This window comes from Pelobates fuscus, chromosome 4, assembly GCF_036172605.1.
Source record: "Pelobates fuscus isolate aPelFus1 chromosome 4, aPelFus1.pri, whole genome shotgun sequence".
Lineage (NCBI taxonomy): Eukaryota > Metazoa > Chordata > Amphibia > Anura > Pelobatidae > Pelobates > Pelobates fuscus.
Window position 1 is genome coordinate 35,865,970 of NC_086320.1, and position 20,174 is coordinate 35,886,143.

Genomic DNA, 20,174 nt, shown 5'->3' on the forward strand with positions numbered 1-20,174 from the left:
GCTATTAGTGCAAGCAATCCGTCCTACACATGCATCTATTTTTTTCTTCATTATAATTATTTTCCATAACTTGTGCTTGTTCTTCATACACTATCAATTCAGAGCAGTTTCTTATCCTCCTTATTTTATTGTTGGGAACATATTCAAACCACCTTGGGTAATGACAACTTTCCTGTAATGTGCAACTATTAACGTTTACTTCTCTGAAGAATGTTTCTGTGTGTATTTTATTCTTACTGATAGAATACTCGAAGTGTCTTTTAAATGGGATTTAATATTTGCCAAATCGGGTTGTAAGAAAATGTCTATATACTGCGACAGACTTGATCTTAGGGCATTGATCCTTGAAATAATTGACCTACTGGGGGGTTGAGGGGGGGGGGGGGGTTAATGCTAGTTTTTGTGAATCTTTGGTAGGTAATAGAAAGTTGGATTTTTTTTGGATGTTATAAATGAAATTATATTATTTTTGTTCAGTATTCCATTTCTTTGAATTTTTTAATTTTCTCTGTAGTAGCATCATCTAGACAGAAGTATATTTCGATGCCTATTGCAAGTGGTTCTGTTTGCATGTCAAATTTCAGACTTTCCAATTAAATTTTAAAAGTGGGCAGAACTCTTCATGCAAAGAGCAAAAGTATCTGGATTATTTTCCAAGCTGGTGTAGCACATGTTAAAGGTGGACTTAACGAACGGATACATGAATACCATTAGCTAGTCTGTTTTTATGTATGTTTTATACCGCATTGTTGCAATACTGTATGTGTAACTTTTGAAATTGACATTTTTATCGCAGCTTACTTTGCTAGTTTGTATATTAGGACTTGTTGGTTTCTTCACCAGCAGAGGTAGGTGGAAGGTCTCCTATTTTAATTTACTGATTCAACTAGAATTTCTTTTCATTTTGGGATTTTATAAAGCACTTTTAATCATTTTTTTAATATACAAAACACCATATTGGAAACATAGCCAGCTGGCGTTTTTCCGATTCAGCTATTTGGCCTAAAGCGTGCAGTTCCCTTGCCGGTTATCCACAATTGCTGGTTTAGTAAATAAACCCCATAAGGTCCACATCAGGAAAGAGTAGAAGACACACATTACAGACAAACAAAAATGAGAGAGATTATTATTACAATTTACATAAACAGGCTGGAAGTTCCTCAAGTCATACCCAAGCAATACATCTCTTCAATGTGACAGCCCAAACAATGCATATCCTGCCCTGAATGGAAAATCCAATCAGAAATGGGATATCCTGACCTAAATAGGACATCCTAATATTTTTGTTAACAGACTGGCCTGTATTAATATGGACAGCCTAATACTAGTTTCCTAATTAAAGGAACGTTCTATTGAGAATTGTGTTTTATCAATTTAGTGAAATAGCCCCAAAGAAAACATGCATGTATCACTATCAACCCCTAATGCTGGACACTATAATTGTATTGTATTTTAACTACTTGTATATATTTGATTCAATGTATCTTTAATCTCCATTTCTTTGTCATTTTAACATATCTGGGCGTGCTTGTTTTTTCATATATAGGTATGTATGTATGTGTGTGTGTGTGTGTGTGTGTATATATATATATATATATATATATATATATATATATATATATAAATATTTATATATATATATATTTGTAGTTGGGGACAAAGGCAGAGAATAACATTAGTCGGTTGTGTTGTGCCAAAACCGACGTTCGGGTAAGCCTGTATAAATAAAGAGGGCAAAAGGTTTAAATGAAAAATACACACTTTATTGCAATTATATAACATATTATGCTACCAAACTTAAATGCTTGCCCTAATTCTAATTCTGGTTGTGGGATATACCTAACATATACATAGGATTTCCATCTTCCTAGTTTTTTGATTATGTGAACAGGTAAGTTCTTGCTTGATGCTGCTGAAGCCGCTTCTATCCTAAACGAATGCCTTGAAAATGTTGTAGGGTTCAAACCTAATTTCAGGAATAGGGTCCTAACGTACAACATGAATTTGGTTGTAGTTAGGGGTTGCTCGTGTAAGGGTAGTAATGGTGTGTTGCATGAATAAGCTGTGAAAGTCTGACTATGCTCGTTTAGGACTGATACAGAGCACCATTTGTTTCCTGTGGGGTAAATTGAATTTCTATTGCCGGACCTGTTTGGTTAGTTTTGCTGTGTTTGATGATAATCTTGCAATGATCTCCTGTTCTAATGAGATCGCTAAATTTCAAACATTGTGGTGTCTCCACTGAGGAACCTATGGTAAATTCTCAAGGGGCATAAGAAACCATAAAACGCAATGTAGATGGCTGCTTTATGAATGGAATTGGCATGGGAGTCAAATGGTTTGCTGTCTAGCATGTCGGATAAGGCTCTAAACCTGATGCTGTCAATAGGTTGTCGTTTAGGTGTGTACATCTGGCCTACCTGCTGAATACCCTTAAGTATATTTTTGATAGGATAAGTGGACATGAATGGTTTGTAGTATGGGTAAAGAGTTAGGCATTTGTGCTGTATACCTGCCAGGTATAGTTTTATGGTATTGTATGAACGTTTAAGGGAAAGGTGGCAAAAGGTAGCGAACGCCACCATTGTATGAACGGAGTATGAAGTCGGAATCAGATAAGCAGTGTTAAAGGATCACTATAGGGTCAGGAACAAAAACATGTATTCCTGACCCTATATTGTTAAAACCACCATCTAGCCCTCCTGGGCCCCTCATGCCTCCATAAATATAGCAAAATATTATTGTATTCAAGCCAGAAGCTGTAGATCTGCATGCTGTTTGCCTAAAAAAAAATAAGCAGTCTGCTGACATCATCAGAAATGGTAGCCTGATCCAATCACAATGCTTCCCCATAGGATTGGCTGAGACTGACAAAGAGGCAGATCAGGGGCAGAGCCAGCACAATTCAAACACAGCCCTGGTCAATCAGCATCTCCTCATAGAGATGAATTGAATCAATGAATCTCTATGAGGAAAGTTCAGTGTCTGCATACAGAGGGAGGAGATACTGAATGTTTGGATGCATTTTAGGCAACCATGACCCAGGAAGGATCTCTAGCAGCTATCTGAGGAGTGGCCAGTGAAGTTATCCCTAGGCTGTAATGTAAACACTTCATTTTCTCTGAAAAGACAGTGTTTACAGCAAAAAGCCTGAAGGTAATGATTCTACTCACCAGAACAAATGAAATAAGCTGTAGTTGTTCTGGTGACTATAGTGTCCCTTTAAATCTAATGAACAGTGTCATAGCTCTGTCGTAAATTTTTCTTCTGTTATGAGAAAGTGCAGCCCGAGTCAGCCACCTGCTGTGCTCTACTACGTGTCCTAGTCCAGAATCCGGTCTGAGAATGCTGGAGTGTTGCAAGGAAGAGGACTGGCTGTTGGGTGAAGGTTGAAGAAAGCCTGCAATTGAGAGCGGGATAAAGTGTCAGTGGCTAAGTTATGGCAACCCGGAATGTGCTCACACACAAGGAAGAATTGTTTTGTGGCCGCCAACCATGTCAACCGTCTAATCAGCTTCATGATAATGAGTGATGAGGAGCGGCCTTTGTTGATAGTATCACAAGCCGCCACATTATCCGAGAAACATTTGACAGACTGCCCTTGCCATAATGCTCCCCAAGTAAATGCGGCTGCCACAAAAGGATAGATTTCAAAGAGAGCAGATGTCTCCTGAAATGCTGGTAAGTTAATGGCCTCCGCAGGCCAAAACATCTCTTAACCATCTGTCACCAAAAATGGCAGCAAAGTCTTTCTGTGCAACCGCATTGGTCCAAATAACGGGTGAATGCTATGTTTGTGAATGGGTTAAGCCTTCCCCTATTTCCTCTAGTTGCTGTCTCACTGACAGCCCCTAGAGGCGCTTGCGTGATTCTCACTGTGAAAATCACAGTGAGAGCACGCAAGCGTCCATAGGAAAGCATTATGAATGCTTTCCTATGTGACCGGCTGAATGCGCGCGCAGCTCTTGACAATGGGGGAATAAACATAGATCTGCCATTCCAATTGTCTAGGAACTGTTGCCACATGATTAAATCGGCTCTGGCGTTTAGATCCAGGGTAATCCTGCTGTGGCTATCCGGGGGAACCAGGTAGGAGGCATAATAGCCTAGAAATAAATGATCGACCCTGAGGGATGATCCGCATATCAAAGTTTAGAGTGACCAATAAAGATTGCAAATATTTCTGTGAACAAGCTCCGATCCTCATGAATTCATGCACGTCATTTTTGATTCTCAGGAGCTTGTCCGCAGGGAGGCTAACCTCTAAGAGAACTGTGTTAAACTGTATACCCAGTAATACCGGGCAAGTGGTGGGTCCTGCGGTTTTGTCTTGTGAAAGTGGAACCCCTAGGCAGGAAAACAAAGGATGAGCCTTGATCAGGCTTTGCGGAACCAATGACCCATCCTCAATTGTCAAGAAGTCATCCAGGTAGTGGATCATGACCGGACATTTGAAAATATTGAGGAGGAGCAAATATAGGGTGTCTGCAAAGACATCAAAGAGCATCAGGCTGCTTTTGGCCCCAAAGGTCAGCCTGGTAGCAAAGTAGTAATAACCTCTCCATTTCACTCCACGTAGATGCCATAGTGATGGAACAATGGGAAGTAGTTTGAATGTCCGTCTTACTGACCCATGCTGCCCTGCCCATCCGCAGAATGGCTAGAATGGCGTTATCTACTGAAGTGTAATGGAGAGAAAATTAAAGTGAAGGAATTAGAGAGTTAATGCTGGGAATGACAGAGGAGTGTGGAGCGGATAGGTCAATGATCAATCTCTTTTTATTGGTGAATCTGCTAGTAGCGATGCCAATTGGATTGGTGCACCAGTTTGCAAACAAGGGATTGAAAAATGGGCCTAGCATAAAATCCTGCATGACTTCCTGTTGCAACAGCTGATCTATGGTGTTGGGTTAGTGAAGTGCTAATCGCAGGTTGTGACATTCCAGTGATCCTGTAGGCAGCGGGATTATAGCGGTGTGACAGCCCCGTGATCAGGAACTCCACCACATGGGGTCAGGGTTGATTTTTTTAGGTGAAAAGCCAGGTTGTCAATATTAATCTCGGTGCGTAATTTTTTGGGGAACAACCTACCGTATATACTCGAGTATAAGTCGAGTTTTTCAGCACATTTTATGTGCTGAAAAACCCCAACTCGACTTATACTCGAGTCAATGTCTGTATTATGGCAATTTACATTGTGTAGGAGGGGGGCTGGCAAGGAAGCGCTTACTTACCTCTCCTGCAGCTCCTGTCAGCTCCCTTCTCCTCCGCGCCGGTCCGGTTAGCTCCCCTGTCAGCTCCCAGTGTAAGTCTCGCGAGAGCCGCTGTGTCATAGCGCCGCCGCGAGACTTACACTGGGACTTGCAGAGGGGGCTGACCGGACCGGCACGGAGGAGAAGGGAACTGACAGGAGCTGCAGGAGAGGTAAGCAAACGCTCCCTGACAGCCCCCTCCACTGAACGGTATTTGGGCACATTGACCTAACGTGAGCTCGGAAGCACAAGGAACAGACGTGCAACGAACGGCAAGCTCTGAATCCGCAACTGCCAGAGTTAAAATTGTTACATATCTGTGCCTTACCGAGGAACACAATAGGTCTGCCCAATTTATCTTTCAGACCTCGCTGTTTGGGTTTGGAGCTATCAGATGAGACCTGACCGGACACAGATTGGTGGAGTGTGAAATTGAAGCACAAATGGTGTAAGACGGAGGTCTAAGCCCTACAAAGTGGCGACAGAATAGTTTGGTATCTAACTGGCTCTAGTCCGAACGAAGGTTAAAACGAAAGTTATGTTCGTGCCTGGTAGAGGTGGTATTGTCAATTTCAAAAGGGGTTCATTTGATTGCATGGGATGTCAGATCTTACAACCTAAATTCCTATTTGAAGCTGGGACCCCCAGAAGAGCTACTCTGTAAGGTGTAAAAAGTCACACAGTGGCCTGGAAGTCTGGTTTCAGCAAAAACTAACTGCACAACAGCTTTTACATAATACAATTAACACAATAGCTTTCATCCAGCTCAACATTTTACATAATAACTCAGCATTAACACAATGTAACACCATATCCTATATATGATTTTAAAGTCTGTGACCAGGCCCATAGTCTGTGGGCAGGAGGCTAGCTGTTATGCCTCTCCAGCAGGCTGTGGCACGGGAGTTTCTGTGACACATCCACATCTGATGCTCGCCTCCAAGACTTCTTACGGGCTTTTTTGTGGAACTCCCTTCCCTTCTCCGTTAGACTTTCAACCAGTCTCCAGTAGTCCTTCAAAAAATGAGAAGTATTACGGCACAGTGTGCCTGCCGCTTCTGTTAGCAATGTAGTGGGAACAGAAGCAGAAGAAAAATTGACAGCAATGTGTTCTGTCTCCAATTATGAAAGTGCTGATTTCAATTGAAATCAGCACTTTTATGAACTGTCACAAATACGATAGACTCCAGACACATAAGGCACTTAGCAAGTTTGTCTGGATTGTCCCTTTAAAGGAAGATTTAGGAATACAAACCTGAATTTCTAAATGTTTTAGTGCCCCAGTCCCTATAAAACAGGTCCTCCTCCCAGTTTGCCATAAAATAATAAAATACATAATTTTACTTTTTCCAGCACAGAGGAAACACATATGTAGTCCTAACGCTATAGTGTTCGCTAAAGAATCGCTCAAATTATCGCCAAACCATTCCTCTTTCCTTAATCAATAATGAATTTAATAAACTAAAATGTATGAAAAACAATACCTAGCCAAAAGAAATTCCTCATATAAATATTCTAAAATTATTATGAGCTTTGTACAATGTGCCAATACTTAATTTCAGCCACTAGAGGTCCTAAGAGGACAACTACAGAAGGATGGAAAAGCTACTATACTTAGACTTTTATACTAGGGCTTTAAAACCTAACAATAAACCAAAGGACGATGCCAGAGCACATCAGCTATTATGGTTATGATGTCCACAGTGTTCTGCACACACAGAGTTTTCTCAATACGATAGGACAGAAATCAACCGAGAGTCGATAGAAATAAGGAGACCGTAATCCTAATCCTCAAATACAAGTTCTAGCAGTAAAAGTAAAAACTACTCACAAAATACCTGGAACAAAATGTTTAATCCCCAACTAATCTTAGACGAGAGCAGCAGTAACTATCGACTAGTCACTGTAAACACTATAAACTAAACTCTAAATATTCACGATATTCTAATAAGCCCCAGTTTTTTTTAGATATAGACAGGGTCAAAAAAAATAAATAAATAAATAAATAATAATAAAAAAAATATAATAAAATAAATAAATAAAATAGATTTATTTACGTAATAAAACGGTTTTGGAAGAAAACTATCCTAGTCCAAAGGTTATCCAGAATAAGATCGGGTTAGTTATGTAGCATTAAGGTTGTACATTCATCACTATTTTTTTTTTTTGTAAATTAATTCCATTAATCCAAGTTAATAGGGGCGTGTTTAACTTTGCAATGTTCCTACAAAACAGCAATGATTTACATTGGACCGTTAAAACAATAGAGACATGCACACAGACCACTTCATATCAATGAAGAGGTCTGGGTGCAGGTGCCCTATCGTTTTCATCTGCACTGACAGTCATTGCTATTTTGTAGATATGGCAATTTTTCATTGCAGGGCAAAACACACCTTTAGTGTCTATCTTCATGACTGCCACTAGAGGGTGCTTCCACTCTAACAACCGTGCCGGACTCAGTTCTGTGACATTAGAAATCCTCAGGCATTGCACAGTGTCCTTTTAACTGCATTGAGAAACTTTTCAAGTAACTGTTAAAGCAATAGCCAGTGTCAAACCTTCTGGTTTGTTTTCAGTTTTGTGTTTTTCACATGTACACAAACACACCTCTGGTGCAAAACAGTTTTTTTTGTAAATGCATTGTCGGTATACTATGTCTGTGTCCCTGTAAGGCATCTTACGTTCAAAAACATGAAACACAAACTTTATTTAAGGGGCACTCTAGGCACCATAAACACATAATTATACTTATTAAACAATAATAATTAAAATAATTGTAATTAAGCTCATTGAATTAGTTATTCCAAGGGCATAGCCCCTACTTTAAACAATTTTTAAGCAGTTTAAAACTGAATAAGTGTCCCTGGCCACCAACAGTATTACACTCTTCCTTAACCGTACCAATCATTCCAGTAATGAGTGGCTGTGATAGGGTGAAAGTGGTCGGCTGGCATTCTCAACCATTCACGGCCATCCATTGCTACTCAGGTTAATGTTTCCGCATTAGCCCAAGTAATGTAGAGGGGATGGCCAGCAGAGGATTCTCTTTTAACAATAAACCAATAAAAACAGTTTAACACTGAACGGAAAAACAACATCGCTTGACTGCAGACACTACAACCACTTTAACAAGATAAAGCAGTTACAGTGACTATGGTTCCTATTTAAACAGGTGCAAAAAAAATAAAGATTCAAGTATGGACCATCAGCCATTTATTGCCATTACCAATATAATTAACTTAATTTGACTGATCTGAACAAGTGAAAATGTCCACTACCTTATTGACATAGTCTGGTACCTAAACACACAGCACCTCAATCCATACTTAGTACTTACAGCCTGTTTCAAGCAGATCAAGGGCCACATTGGTGGCAATTTCCATCCCAGTGTTTATGTAAGCCTGGCAATTTTTTAGAGAAGAAAGGGAGTTATCCACCGGCGTGAAGGAGATTAACGGCGCTGTGCGTCCCTGCATTTTTAAATTATTGCCTAAAAAAAAAACATAAGTGTTTAAATTCTTTCAAAGCTTATTTGAATATCTATGGATTACACAAGGGGTTAAAATTTAACCAGATATTAAGAAAATAAAAGCAACAAATGTCTAGAGAGCATTAACACGTCACATAACATCTCATTCCCATGTGGGGAATATTCAGAACTAGCAATCCATGAGACACTTTAAAGCATTCATTTTTCTATTAGCGTATCACAAAGATTCTATGCAGTAACACAATAATTCTGAATAAGAATTTGAGAGATCTGTCCTCTCACAAAACCTTATTGTTATATGTTTTAATCATATAATCATATATCATATATGTTACTGGAATGGCAGTCAGTCATAGCAAACCGTGGCAACCAAGATGTTTGTGAACTACATTGTCCATGATACTCAGGCAACCAATGCATGTCTGCTCTGAGGATTACTGATAAGCAGTTGGTGGATGCTGTGAGTCTGACAAGGGAGGCTGTATGGTTAAATTGTAGATGTGTTGTCTGTGAGTGATGGGTGATTGCTGCATACGAAGAGGAAGCTTGAAATTGGTCCATCCTTCTCTAGAGATTGCCATCTCGTTATGTTAGATGGACTGTCTATAATGGTTTGTTTCCTAACCTGTAGCATGGATATATAATAAGCTATATATCACACTGGGTAATGGATATAATAAGCTATATATCACACTGGGTAATGGATATAATAAGCTATATATCACACTGGGTAATGGATATAATAAGCTATATATCACACTGGGTAATGGATATAATAAGCTATATATCACACTGGGTAATGGATATAATAAGCTATATATCACACTGGGTAATGGATATAATAAGCTATATATCACACTGGGTAATGGATATAATAAGCTATATATCACACTGGGTAATGGATATAATAAGCTATATATCACACTGGGTAATGGATATAATAAGCTATATATCACACTGGGTAATGGATATAATAAGCTATATATCACACTGGGTATAGGATATAATAAGCTATATATCACACTGGGTATAGGATATAATAAGCGATATATCACACTGGGTATAGGATATAATAAGCTATATATCACACAGGGTAATGGATATAATAAGCTATATATCACACTGTGTATAGGATATAATAAGCTATATATCACACTGGGTATGGAATATAATAAGCTATATATCACACTTGGTAATGGATATAATAAGCTATATATCACACTGGGTATGGGATATAATAAGCTATATATCACACTGGGTAATGGATATAATAAGCTATATATCACACTGGGTATAGGATATAATAAGCTATATATCACACTGGGTATAGGATATAATAAGCTATATATCACACAGGGTAATGGATATAATAAGCTATATATCACACTGGGTATAGGATATAATAAGCTATATATCACACTGGGTATGGAATATAATAAGCTATATATCACACTGGGTATAGGATATAATAAGCTATATATCGCACTGGGTAATGGATATAATAAGCTATATATCACACTGGGTAATGGATATAATAAGCTATATATCACACTGGGTAATGGATATAATAAGCTATATATCACACTGGGTATGGGATATAATAAGCTATATATCACACTGGGTATGGAATATAATAAGCTATATATCACACTGGGTATAGGATATAATAAGCTATATATCGCACTGGGTAATGGATATAATAAGCTATATATCACACTGGGTAATGGATATAATAAGCTATATATCACACTGGGTAATGGATATAATAAGCTATATATCACACTGGGTATGGGATATAATAAGCTATATATCACACTGGGTAATGGATATAATAAGCTATATATCACACTGGGTATGGGATATAATAAGCTATATATCACACTGGGTAATGGATATAATAAGCTATATATCACACTGGGTAATGGATATAATAAGCTATATATCACACTGGGTATGGGATATAATAAGCTATATATCACACTGGGTAATGGATATAATAAGCTATATATCACACTGGGTAATGGATATAATAAGCTATATATCACACTGGGTAATGGATATAATAAGCTATATATCACACTGGGTATGGGATATAATAAGCTATATATCACACTGGGTAATGGATATAATAAGCTATATATCACACTGGGTAATGGATATAATAAGCTATATATCACACTGGGTATAAGATATAATAAGCTATATATCACACTGGGTATGGGATATAATAAGCTATATATCACACTGGGTATGGAATATAATAAGCTATATATCACACTGGGTATGGGATATAATAAGCTATATATCACACTGGGTATGGAATATAATAAGCTATATATCACACTGGGTATGGAATATAATAAGCTATATATCACACTGGGTATTGGATATAATAAGCTATATATCACACTGGGTATAGGATATAATAAGCTATATATCACACTGGGTATGGAATATAATAAGCTATATATCACACTGGGTATTGGATATAATAAGCTATATATCACACTGGGTATGGAATATAATGAGCTATATATCACACTGGGTATGGGATATAATAAGCTATATATCACACTGGGTATGGGATATAATAAGCTATATATCACACTGGGTAATGGATATAATAAGCTATATATCACACTGGGTATAGGATATAATAAGCTATATATCACACTGGGTATGGAATATAATAAGCTATATATCACACTGGGTATTGGATATAATAAGCTATATATCACACTGGGTATGGGATATAATAAGCTATATATCACACAGGGTAATGGATATAATAAGCTATATATCACACTGGGTATAGGATATAATAAGCTATATATCACACTGGGTATAGGATATAATAAGCTATATATCACACTGGGTATAGGATATAATAAGCTATATATCACACTGGGTATTGGATATAATAAGCTATATATCACACTGGGTATAGGATATAATAAGCTATATATCACACTGGGTATGGAATATAATAAGCTATATATCACACTGGGTATTGGATATAATAAGCTATATATCACACTGGGTATGGGATATAATAAGCTATATATCACACAGGGTAATGGATATAATAAGCTATATATCACACTGGGTATAGGATATAATAAGCTATATATCACACTGGGTATGGAATATAATAAGCTATATATCACACTGGGTATTGGATATAATAAGCTATATATCACACTGGGTATGGAATATAATAAGCTATATATCACACTGGGTATGGGATATAATAAGCTATATATCACACTGGGTATGGGATATAATAAGCTATATATCACACTGGGTATGGGGTATAATAAGCTATATATCACACTGGGTATAGGATATAATAAGCTATATATCACACTGGGTATGGAATATAATAAGCTATATATCACACTGGGTATTGGATATAATAAGCTATATATCACACTGGGTATGGGATATAATAAGCTATATATCACACAGGGTAATGGATATAATAAGCTATATATCACACTGGGTATAGGATATAATAAGCTATATATCACACTGGGTATGGAATATAATAAGCTATATATCACACTGGGTATTGGATATAATAAGCTATATATCACACTGGGTATGGAATATAATAAGCTATATATCACACTGGGTATGGGATATAATAAGCTATATATCACACTGGGTATGGGATATAATAAGCTATATATCACACTGGGTATGGGGTATAATAAGCTATATATCACACTGGGTATAGGATATAATAAGCTATATATCACACTGGGTATGGAATATAATAAGCTATATATCACACTGGGTATGGGATATAATAAGCTATATATCACACTGGGTAATGGATATAATAAGCTATATATCACACTGGGTATAGGATATAATAAGCTATATATCACACTGGGTATGGAATATAATAAGCTATATATCACACTGGGTATGGAATATAATAAGCTATATATCACACTGGGTATTGGATATAATAAGCTATATATCACACTGGGTATAGGATATAATAAGCTATATATCACACTGGGTATAGGATATAATAAGCTATATATCACACTGGGTATTGGATATAATAAGCTATATATCACACTGGGCATGGAATATAATAAGCTATATATCACACTGGGTATGGGATATAATAAGCTATATATCACACTGGGTATGGGATATAATAAGCTATATATCACACTGGGTATAGGATATAATAAGCTATATATCACACTGGGTATTGGATATAATAAGCTATATATCACACTGGGTATGGAATATAATAAGCTATATATCACACTGGGTATGGGATATAATAAGCTATATATCACACTGGGTATAGGATATAATAAGCTATATATCACACTGGGTATAGGATATAATAAGCTATATATCACACTGGGTATGGAATATAATAAGCTATATATCACACTGGGTATTGGATATAATAAGCTATATATCACACTGGGAATGGGATATAATAAGCTATATATCACACTGGGTATGGAATATAATAAGCTATATATCACACAGGGTAATGGATATAATAAGCTATATATCACACTGGGTATGGGATATAATAAGCTATATATCACACTGGGTAATGGATATAATAAGCTATATATCACACTGGGTAATGGATATAATAAGCTATATATCACACTGGGTAATGGATATAATAAGCTATATATCACACTGGGTATAGGATATAATAAGCTATATATCACACTGGGTATAAGATATAATAAGCTATATATCACACTGGGTATAGGATATAATAAGCTATATATCACACTGGGTAATGGATATAATAAGCTATATATCACACTGGGTATTGGATATAATAAGCTATATATCACACTGGGAATGGGATATAATAAGCTATATATCACACTGGGTATAGGATATAATAAGCTATATATCACACTGGGTATTGGATATAATAAGCTATATATCACACTGGGTATAGGATATAATAAGCTATATATCACACTGGGTATGGGATATAATAAGCTATATATCACACTGGGTATTGGATATAATAAGCTATATATCACACTGGGTATAGGATATAATAAGCTATATATCACACTGGGTATGGGATATAATAAGCTATATATCACACTGGGTATGGGATATAATAAGCTATATATCACACTGGGTATTGGATATAATAAGCTATATATCACACTGGGTATGGGATATAATAAGCTATATATCACACTGGGTAATGGATATAATAAGCTATATATCACACTGGGAATGGGATATAATAAGCTATATATCACACTGGGTATAGGATATAATAAGCTATATATCACACTGGGTATTGGATATAATAAGCTATATATCACACTGGGTATAGGATATAATAAGCTATATATCACACTGGGTATGGGATATAATAAGCTATATATCACACTGGGTATTGGATATAATAAGCTATATATCACACTGGGTATAGGATATAATAAGCTATATATCACACTGGGTATGGGATATAATAAGCTATATATCACACTGGGTATGGGATATAATAAGCTATATATCACACTGGGTATTGGATATAATAAGCTATATATCACACTGGGTATGGGATATAATAAGCTATATATCACACTGGGTAATGGATATAATAAGCTATATATCACACTGGGTACCTGTTGCTGTCCCAGTCTATCCCAGGCTGCCGCGCTTCCTTCCAAACGAGTCACGCCCCCTTCCTGGTTACCCTGGCAGCCGGCGCAGTGATGTCATTGTCCTGTGCCGGGTAGCACATCACATGACTAGGGAGATAGCTGGTCATGTGACGGGGATGTCAGACTCCCTGCCTGTGGCTGGAGGATCCCTGTGCCTGGCATAGAAGACATGCCCTGAGATCACCCGGTATCATATTATCATTATTATCAGTTATTACTGCATGGGGGCACTCTGGGGGTTATATAATATTATTATTATCAGTTACTACTGCATGGGGGCACACTGGGGGTTATATAATATTATTATTATCAGTTATTACTGCATGGGGGCACTCTGGGGGTTATATAATATTATTATTATCAGTTATTACTGCATGGGGGCACTCTGGGGGTTATATAATATTATTATCAGTTATTACTGCATGGGGGCACTCTGGGGGTTATATAATATTATTATTATCGGTTATTACTGCATGGGGGCACTCTGGGGGTTATATAATATTATTATTATCGGTCATTACTTCATGGGGGTACTCTGGGGGTTATATAATATTATTATTATCAGTTATTACTGCATGGGGGCACTCTGGGGGTTATATAATATTATTATTATCAGTTATTACTGCATGGGGGCACTCTGGGGGTTTTATAATATTGTTTTTATTATCAGATATTATTTATACAGCCTCTGGGGGTTGTAGAATATTGTAATTTTTATCAGATATTATTTATACAGCCTCTGGGGGTTGTAGAATATTGTAATTTTTATCAGATATTATTTATACAGCCTCTGGGGGTTGTAGAATATTGTAATTTTTATCAGATTTGCAGCTTCTTGGCTGATAACTGGATAACTTTTTATGCCAACCAAGAAATGTCTGGAAATCCTGTGGTTTTGGTAAAATTAAATCTTGGTAAGGGTGACCCCCAACTAGCCCATCCAGAGCAATGGTTTGGCATCAGTGAAGGGAGGGAGTGGGTCAGAGCAATATGTAACTAATAGAAAGTTTAATGTAGGGGTATTCTTATCAAATCACATTTTATTCTAACATCTTCCTGTAGAAGGCTTAAAACAATGCATATTTCTGCTACCTTCCGGCGTCTAACATTTGCAATCATTATATGTTAAACTAAAAAGGTTTGCTTCAGGACTGGAAATGTTATGTATTTTTAGATTGAATGGCAGCATTTACCGACACCAAAAGATTCTGTGCAACATCATCTGACAATTATTGACTGAAAATTTATCAGACCGCAGTACTTTTACAAATTGAAATATGTTGCACTATTACATGTTCGTATTATTATTATGGGTTTTCTCTTTTGAAGATATGTTGCCTGACTGTAAAATCGCAATACATGTTTATAAGGTTTAGCTTGCGCACATTCACTGTGGAAAATGTATAATTTTCATTATTTAATCTTACAAGCGTGGTGTCATTCCCATTCAATATATTACTAAGTGCTTCTAGCATTAATAGTAGATTGATATTGTACTTCTACTCATTTAAGACTGTAAAACTGCAGAGTGTATTCTGCTAATATACAGATCCAACCAAAACAGACATTAATTGAGGTTGCGTTTAGGTTAAAAGACTAAGGTTCATGCTGCTGTTTTGCTAACATCTTGGACTGTGAAATTAAATTTTTGGTGATTTAGTAAACAAGAATAAAAATATGATTTAATATTTGTGATAATGAGCATGTGTACATTGATATGTTCATTTATTGTCATTGTCGTCTCCAGGATCACAAGAATCTACTCCGCCAACAAACTGTTTTGTTACTAAAAGCAAGTAAAATGGTTGATTTCCTGGCAGAGAATAATCATTGCGGGCAGGCAATTCTACGGATTGTGTCCCGTGGTAATGCAATCATTGCAGAACTATTAAGACTTTCAGAATTCGTTCCTGGTGTGTTCAAGCTTAAAGACAAAGCAGATCAACAAAAATATGGAGAAATTATATTTGATTTCAGTTACTTTAAGGTAAGGTATTCTGATCATAGTAATAATTCAGTAAAAGCTTTAATTTGTGTTTCAAATAGTGTAACAATGTTTGCATCTTGAACAGGGCTCGAGTCCTGCAGGAACGCATGGGAACGGCGTTCCTGCACTTTTTCCAAAGCAGGAACGCCGTTCCCAGTCCTGCAGGACCTGCCTTGCTAACTGCACACAGGGGCCATCACACGCGGCGTTCTTATCCAGCTCTCTCAGCTTCAACTCTCGCGAGACCCGCAGCTGTAAGAGCGTTGCCACGGGTTACCATGGCAACGCTCCGCACAGGCGAGTCTCGCGAGAGTTGAAGCTGAGAGAGCTGGATAAGAACGCCGCGTGTGATGGCCCCTGTGTGCAGCGGCTGCTACCCTCCACCGGACCACCAGGCGATCTCCCCCCTCCCTGACAAGGTAAGAAGCAGGGAGGGGGAGTAAAGTAAAAGAAAACATAAACACATAAAAGTTAAAAAGCAAATGCATCCCCCCCATCATCCAGCACACACACACATAATCCAGCACACACACACACATAATCCAGTACACACACACACATAATCCAGTACACACACACACACACATAATCCAGTACACACACACACACATAATCCAGCACACACACACATAATCCAGCACACACACACACACACATAATCCAGCACACACACACACATAATCCAGCACACACACACATAATCCAGTACACACACACACATCATCCAGCACACACACACATCATCCAGCGCACACACACACAGAATCCAGCACACACACACAGAATCCAGCACACACACACAGAATCCAGCACAAACACACAGAATCCAGCACAAACACACATAATCCAGCACACACACACATCATCCAGCACACACACACATAATCCAGCACACACACACATAATCCAGCACACACACACATAATCCAGCACACACACACATAATCCAGCACACACACACATAATCCAGCACACACACACATCATCCAGCACATACACACATCATCCAGCACACACACACACACATCATCCAGCACACACATAATCCAGCACACACACACATAATCCAGCACACACACACATCATCCAGCACACACACACATCATCCAGCACACACACACATAATCCAGCACACACACACATAATCCAGCACACACACACATAATCCAGCACACACACACACATCATCCAGCACACACACACATCATCCAGCACACACATACATCATCCAGCACACACACACATAATCCAGCACACACACACATCATCCAGCACACACACACATAATCCAGCACACACACACATAATCCAGCACACACACACATAATCCAGCACACACACACACATCATCCAGCACACACACACACACACACATCATCCAGCACACACACACACACACATCATCCAGCACACACACACACATAATCCAGCACACACACACATCATCCAGCGCGCACACACATCATCCAGCACACACACACACATCATAGCCCACACACACACACACACACACATCATCCAGCACACAAACACACACACATCATCCAGCAAACAAACACACACACTTCATCCAGCAAACAAACACACACACTTCATCCAGCACACACACTTCATCCAGCACACACACACATCATCCAGCACACACACACACATCATCCTGCACACACACACATCATCCAGCACACACACACACACTTCATCCAGCTCACACACACACATCATCCAGCACACACACACACTTCATTAAGCACACACACACACACACACACACACACACACTTCATCCAACACACACACACACACATCATCCAGTGCACACACACACACATCATCCAGCACACACACACACACACTTCATCCAGCACACACACACACACACTTCATCCAGCACACACACACACACACACTTCATCCAGCTCACACACACACACACACTTCATTAAGCACACACACACACACACTTCATCCAGCACACACACACACACACAATCATCCAGCACCCACACACACACACACACAATGCATTCATTATACACAATCTGCACGTACTACAAACACACTACATTCATTATACACACTCTGCACTCATTACAAACACACTAAATTCACTATACACACTGCACTCACTACACACACTACATTCACTATACACACTCTGCATTCATTATACACACTCTGCATTCACTACACACACACTACATACACTGCATTCATTATACACACTGCATTCATTATACACACTCTGCACTCACTACAAACACACTACATTCACTATACACACTCTGCATTCATTATATAGACTCTGCATTCATTATACACACTCTGCACTCACTACACACTACATTCACTATACACACTCTGCATTCACTACAAACACACTACATACACTGCATTCATTATACACAATCTGCACGTACTACAAACACACTACATTCATTATACACACTCTGCACTCATTACAAACACACTAAATTCACTATGCACACTACATTCACTATACACACTCTGCATTCACTACACACACACTACATACACTGCATTCATTATACACACTGCATTCATTATACACACTGCACTCACTACAAACACACTACATTCACTATACACACTCTGCATTCATTATATAGACACTGCATTCATTATACACACTCTGCACTCACTACACACTACATTCACTATACACACACTACATACACTGCATTCATTATACACACTCTGCACTCACTACAAACACACTACATTCATTATACACACTCTGCACTCACTACAAACACACTACATTCATTATACACACTCTGCACTCACTACAAACACACTACATTCACTATACACACTTTGCACTCACTACACACTATATTCATTATACACACTGCACTCACTACACACACACTACATTCATTATACATATTCTGCACTCACTACAAACACACTACATTTATTATACACACTGCACTCACTACAAACACTTCATTATACACACTCTGCTCTCACCACAAACACACTACATTTATTATACACAATCCGCACTCACTACAAACACACTGCATTCATTATACACACTCTACACTTACTACAAACACACTACATTCATTATACACACAATGCACTCACAACAAACACACTACATTCATTATACACACTCGGCACTCACTACAAACACACTAAATTTATTATACACACTGCACTCACTACAAACACACTACATTCATTATACACACTGCACTCACTACAAACACACTACATTCATTATCCATACTCTGCATTCACTACAAACACACTACATTCATTATACACACCCTGCACTGCACTATATGCATAGGAGTGTAATTTTTTTTTTTTAAGGGGGGGGGGGAGGCGGAATCTTGGGTTGAGTTCCCACACTTTTTTCCCCAGGACTTGACCCCTGATCTTGAAGAAGTTAAGATTCATGGTGAGCCCCTGTTGAAGTGTCCCTTTAGGTTAAAATTGCATGCTGTAATTTTGTAAACATTAATGGTGCTCTTAGCCCACCCCCTTTACTTAGAAATATCACAGGCGGAAACGGTCATTCCCAGTATCTGTTCAAGTATCATACACTGATCAACCACAACATTAAAACCACTGACAGATGAAGTGAATAACATTGATTATAGATGATATCATTATTATAGCACCTGTCAACAGCAAGTGAACAGTTAGTCAGATCTCTTGAAAACAGTTTCCTTTAAAAAAAAAAAAACACATGGGTAATGATTCTCACTGTTTACAATTGA

General features: G+C 38.0%; 2 protein-coding genes across 2 annotated transcripts in view; one reads left to right on the forward strand and one right to left on the reverse strand.

Moving 5' to 3' along the window:
* Positions 1–14,465, reverse strand: part of NSMCE2 (NSE2 (MMS21) homolog, SMC5-SMC6 complex SUMO ligase) — a 213,640-nt gene extending 199,175 nt beyond the window's left edge. The window contains exons 1-2 of the mRNA XM_063451068.1: positions 14,397–14,465; positions 8,593–8,745 (exon numbers count right to left, since the gene is read on the reverse strand). Of these exons, the coding sequence (XP_063307138.1) occupies positions 8,593–8,731 (139 nt within the window). The 5' untranslated portion in view covers positions 8,732–8,745; positions 14,397–14,465. The remainder of the gene's footprint in view (positions 1–8,592; positions 8,746–14,396) is intronic.
* A 66-nt stretch (positions 14,466–14,531) lies between these two features.
* Positions 14,532–20,174, forward strand: part of WASHC5 (WASH complex subunit 5) — a 38,019-nt gene continuing 32,376 nt past the window's right edge. Inside the window, exons 1-2 of the mRNA XM_063451070.1 lie at positions 14,532–14,622; positions 16,183–16,422. Of these exons, the coding sequence (XP_063307140.1) occupies positions 16,237–16,422 (186 nt within the window). The 5' untranslated portion in view covers positions 14,532–14,622; positions 16,183–16,236. The remainder of the gene's footprint in view (positions 14,623–16,182; positions 16,423–20,174) is intronic.